The following is a 5839-nucleotide window of genomic DNA, read 5'->3' on the forward strand; positions in this document are numbered from 1 at the left end:
ATATATATATAGGCAACCAAACCAACTCCATTGATGTTGTTGTTGTATATATCATCACTCGCCCTTTGTTTTTCCTACTGAAACAAGGCGGCCGCAAACGAATTGTAGTCGTACTTGTGGCCACGTTGATCCTCGTCGCCTTCGTCTTCTTTCGACGGGGCCAGCGGCGGCATATGCGCCAGCAAATATTCAATGATGGACGCATCAAAGTGTTCGTGCAATTTGTCCTGGGTAATGGCCATGTCTCGCGCGAGGATCTCAAACGCCGCGTGGACGTCGGCTTGCGTCGACCCCGACTGCAGCTGGTCGGCGCAGAACGTGCTAAACTCATGCAAGTCGATTTCATCGCTCTTGTCCGTGTCCAGCTTATCAAACACATCATGACATGCGTCTTCAGTCATGTCAAAGCCCAGGCCTTTGCATGCCATGATAAACTCGTCGCGCGCGAGTTTGCCGTCCTTGTTGAGGTCAAAATGGTGGAACACTTCGTTCACTTCATTCAGCTGCGCCGGCGTGATGTGTCCGAGCTTGTCCATCGCGATCTCCTTCTCCAGCTCTTGCTGCCGTTCCATCAGCGCCTGTTGTAGCGATGCAAATGTCGCTCGACACGATTGGATGGTTTCTGTCGTATGGGGGTTTGTAAATACACGAAGGGACTCAAGCGACTCGTTGACGCCTTCCAACTCGTCCATCACGGAGCACAAGTGCGTCGGGTCATCCTTTGAGTGCATTTGCAAAGCGTCCAACGATTCAAGCGCCGCCAATTGCTCGTCCAACGACCCGTCCGCCGCGTTAATCTACGTTTTATCAATCCCAATTAATATATATATATATATATTCATATACATATCCTCCCGAGGTACTACTACTGTACGTACATACACTCCAACTTGAAAGAGGCGTATTTTGAAATAAGAAGCATGGATCCACATTGTTTGTTTGGCACAATATCAAAATAATCCTCTTTAAAGTTGTACTCTATATATTCATAACCTGACTGATGTTATCAAGTCGATATTCGAAATTGGAGTGTGGAGTGCTCAATCGAATAAGCAGAATCATCAAATCGACAGACAATCGGCCGACCAATCAAAACCCAGATCACGAATCAAGTAGCCAATCAAATGTACTCTTTGACCAATTCAACAGTGAATTAGAAAGTGACTAAAATTCGTGTGATACTACTAGACGAGATCTTTACATACAAAAGTCAGTACAACAAATCGATCGACGATAGATTTGGCGAATCAGCACAAAAGTCCACATTTTGGGTAAATGACGACAATACCTGAGTGGAAATCCCCGCCGCCAGCTCCACCATCTTGGTCGCCACCTTGGCAAACTCGACGCTCAACGACACGCGACGTTGGGCGTCTGTCACGGCTTGATTCAATTCTGCCAGCTTGGCGTCCACTTTGGCCTTCAACACGTCCACTCGACGGCCAAATGCATCGAGCGCCAGCAGTTCCGTGTCTCGATGGGCCCGTTCGAGCGTCTCACGCTTGGATTCAAGCTCCGCGGCAAACACAGACACGACCGTCGATTCCACGAGGGGCGCCACGTCCGCCTCAAACGCGGCCTTCATAGCTACTAGCGCCGCTTCCTCGTCACCCGTCGAGTCGTCGAGCACAATCGCGTGAACGTTTTGCGCGTCAATCGTCTCATCGAGCAACTCCATGTCGTTCTTGAGCGTCTGGGTCGTGAGTCGCATCGCTTTGACCACGCCGTCTACATGACGCTGGAACTCTAGCGTGTCCTTCATACGCACTTGCAGGCCCTGCATGCGGTCCAACGTGGCTGTGAACGCGATTTGCGTCGCGTTTACACGGGCGATCGCACTCGCGGCGGTGGTTTGGCCTGCGAGTTTGGTTTCCACTGCCAAATGGACGCGCGTGAGAAGCTGCTGGTACCGCCCCACTTCAACTTCGTGGAAGAAGCGCAGACCCTCCAGCGCTTGTTCGGCGTCGGCAGAGTTGGTGCATGGCTGGATCGACTCATCCTGCGGAAAATCCACATTCACCTTGTCCAACCACGTCTCCAATTTGGTCAAGTCCAATAACACTGCGTTCAAAATCGCATCTATTCATCATAGATATGTGATGTGAGAGAGTGCTTTTTTCCAATAGAAATATAATAGGATCGATGGATGATATATATGTGTGTACCGGTTTGCTGGCATTGCAATACATGCGACCGACAAGCGGTTTCGTACTGCACTTCGACCTCTTGCAATTGTTTGCGCAGTTGGGCAATCGAGTCGAACGACGGCGTCAAGGTCGGCACGTCTCGATGATTGTTCTTGCAACTCGCCACCCAACGACCCATCACGCCTACCGACGACGACATAGCATGTTTGTGTATATATACATGTGTATTCTTGAGAATATATAAGTATAATATTCTTGATGACAAGGTGGATGGTATATAATAGAATATCAAAGGGATGATTCAATAATATAATAAATATCAAGGACTGTTCTGCTTCAAAGGCACATCCGAAAAACATATATATAGATAAAAATAGCATTGAACGGACCAATGAATGATGCAGATCCGAATATATATATATATATATATTGAACGGACTGATGAATGATGCAGATCCGAATATATATATATATATTTCCGTACTTTCCAGTTCCACAAACGATGCTTCGTATTGGGGACGTTCGTTGCGCTTGTAGTCGTTGAATTGGAGCAACAATGCTTGGACTAATCCCAACCATTAGCATTAGATGATGTATTATTTATACTTTTAAATAAGACCATGTAGAATGAGATGTAAATACCTGACTTTAACGACGCCGTCTGGTCCGGGGCCGTCCATGCTTGGCACTTGTTGGCATACCAGGCCAAGAGCGTCGGCGCCGAAGTTTCGTACTGGGTTTTGCACTCGGAAATGCGCTGGGCCATCGCCACAGCCTTGCAGATGGTCGTGATCGCCTTCTTCTTTTGGACCCCCGATGCAAATTCCTACAACATTTTTATTAAAAAATCATACAGTTCATAGAGCAATAAATAAAAAATATATACACCGTGCGTCGACGTTTGTTTATGTATCGTATTCAGAGGTAAAAGTCTCAATATCACAAGCATGCAGTGAATATATATATATATGCCACAGAGATGGTGTATGATGCAGTAGTGTTGGATAACCCAATCGGTATTGTTGTGTGTTTTGTTCTAAACTGAAATGACATGGAGAATGAATAATCGACACTACACCAAATGTACACCAGAATCATATTGGCAGTAGGATTTAGCCAATCAGATTGCAGGAAACCATCAACAAGCAGCCAAATTAGTGTATGAATTTAATTAGTGTGATACCAATCACCACAGGGCCCCGTTTTTTGCATACAAAATTCAGTACAAAGAATCGATCGACAGATTTAACAAAGGATCAGCACAAAAGTCAGCCAAATTTTGGGTAAAAGATAGACAATACCTGGAACAAGAGCGAAACGTAGGTCATGATGGACTTGTCGTCGGGCTTGGGGTTGCCGGCCACGTCGGCCACATTGAGCAGTTGCGGGATGCCAAACTTGGCTTCCATCAACCCAAACGCTAGATGTACACGACAAGCCACATCATACAATCAAAACTGACTGGGGATGTTTGGATGTTACCTAAAGACACGTTTTCGACGGCGTCGTTGGGGGACAAACTGTCAAAGTCCAACAACGTCGGGTAATGCTTGTGGATCAGCGCACAAAACGCAATGCCGTTGGTCCAGCTCGACGTGAAGTTGGTCACGTCTACGGTGGGGTAGTCGGTCAACGACCGCTTGACCCACAAGAGGAGGCCGTCCTTGCCGGACACGCCGTCGACTGCGATCTCTCCGACTTGGTAGCTCTTAATGATCGTCCACATCAACCTACACATACATGTGCAAGAATCACGTGAGTTCGTCGAGTTAGTGATGAAGGGGCGAGTACGTACCCCAACACGAGCTTGCTGTTGCCGTCGACGATATCGGACGAGCCAATGTTGGTGATCGTCATGTTGTTCCTGGCCATGAACCCAAAGATCAGGTTGAGGTTTTCTAGCTTTTGGATGCGCATTTTGGGGTTGCGGTTGTATTTCTACGCACACACAACGTCCATCATATATACAAACCCATCACGCGTTGCATGTGGTTGGTTCGGTATCCCATCTCCCCCTCGTTCATGAAGCCATGCATGTTCATTCCAGAGCACTTACCGCGGCAATGGGTTGACGAGATATGATCTGCAACAGCGCAATCAAGCGCAAGCCGTCTTTGAGATCCTCGTACAGATCGTCAATTTCCATGCGCTTCTTGGACAGATGCGAGTTTGCCCACTAGACACATGTTCGCTCCATGAGCACATTCCCTTCCTCCATGTTCATAGAGTGACACTTACACGCGTGAATGTGTTCTTCTGGACGTCCACCCATCCTTCCGTCGAGTGACTGCCGGCCATCTCTTAGCTTCACTTCTTGGTAGATTTGCAAAATGAACGTCCGACCGATGATCCACCTGGCATTTGTTTAAAATGTGAATATTCCCATACAAATATCAAGGTGAAAGTGGATACCGGAATAAAAATAGCGGTGTAACGTGACAAATGCTCCAGTGTCTGGCCTTTCCAGTTATCCGGAGGATTGCCTTTTGAGACAAAAAAGGAGATGGTCGTCACCCCTTTTCTGAATCTAACATTGTACGGTACGTACATTGTATTATACGGTACGTACATTGTATTGTACGAAGCACGTATCCCACATCCTCAACTTACACAGCCAATCACAGTCGAGTATTTTGATTTTCAACCAATGAAAGCTTGACATGAACTTTCTACTCCAGAGTAGTATTAGTTAACAGTAGTACTACTAGTATTAGTTAACAGCAAGCAACCAGTCGTCGCATCGAAGTTCTTTTACATTCCGAAGTCCTTTTCTCAGTTCGAATTATATGACTATTATACTGCAGCAATATGTAGTATATGAGTGCACTATCCCACTACTCCGGAGTAACTTCGTTGTGGCAGGCGTAGACACCTTCTTGTAGACCTTTATTGAGGCATTGTCGGATTTGGACATTCGAAACGCATCGTTTGACGGTCGATTTACTACCATTCCACGGGATAAACAAGCAGCGTTTGATGAATAGTACATCCAATTGTAGCTAAAGTACATAGCAAGTCGTTCTGCTTCCTTGTCGACAGTACAATCGTGACAGGTTTGACTTGTCTACTATACGTATACTACAGTAGTAATAACTCCGTCCCAGTTTACTGTTAACCACTTCAAAAGCGATTCCCTAAAGTTAGTTAAAAGCACAAACTGTATGTTATGTCGAGATGATTGGCCAAGCAAAACCAGCAAATCAAATCAAATTGGCCAATCCATTAACGTAAACGGCCAATTGTTGCCCTCATTTCGACCCCTTAGCATTTTGGCCTTATCTCATAGGCTAAGCAAAATTACAAAAATCTGAAGTTATCCAGTAGTAGAGGAAAGAACGCTATATCCAGTCGTTCAAATTGCTCGTAATTTGGAGTATTTTTAACGTAGTTATGCCGAAGCAAACACAAAAGTTTTGAAATATGCCGGACCAGTTGTTTGCCCTCTTTAAACTTGACTTCAGTATGGATTTGAAGGGTGACGAGAGGGTTGGACAATATTTTTAATATGAGCTCAAAACAATTGCCAAAGCTAATATACACCTAACCGCACCTACTTTGATAATAGCTTACAGGTAATTATATTAAGGAGAAACCATTGACCAATAGCAAAAAAGTTCGCTCTGCCTATGGCCCCAAGCTAATCCTTCACTCGTAATACATATAATCCCCTAGCATTTCGCCAGCTTCAAACT

At 45.6% G+C, this 5839-nt stretch overlaps 1 protein-coding gene across 1 annotated transcript; it reads right to left on the reverse strand.

Moving 5' to 3' along the window:
* On the reverse strand, positions 1–4472 carry H257_16731 (hypothetical protein). The gene is made up of 10 exons (XM_009845264.1): positions 4386–4472; positions 4204–4323; positions 3943–4085; positions 3630–3877; positions 3449–3567; positions 2790–2973; positions 2632–2712; positions 2166–2330; positions 1289–2079; positions 1–797 (listed from the first exon to the last, which is right to left on the reverse strand). The coding sequence occupies exons 1-10, from the start codon at positions 4443–4445 to the stop codon at positions 75–77; spliced, it is 2634 nt and encodes an 877-aa protein (XP_009843566.1). The 5' UTR covers positions 4446–4472; the 3' UTR covers positions 1–74.
* Positions 4473–5839: the final 1367 nt, after the last annotated feature.

The sequence above is a fragment of the Aphanomyces astaci genome, assembly GCF_000520075.1.
Source record: "Aphanomyces astaci strain APO3 unplaced genomic scaffold supercont1.91, whole genome shotgun sequence".
Classification (NCBI taxonomy): Eukaryota; Oomycota; class Saprolegniomycetes; order Saprolegniales; family Verrucalvaceae; genus Aphanomyces; species Aphanomyces astaci.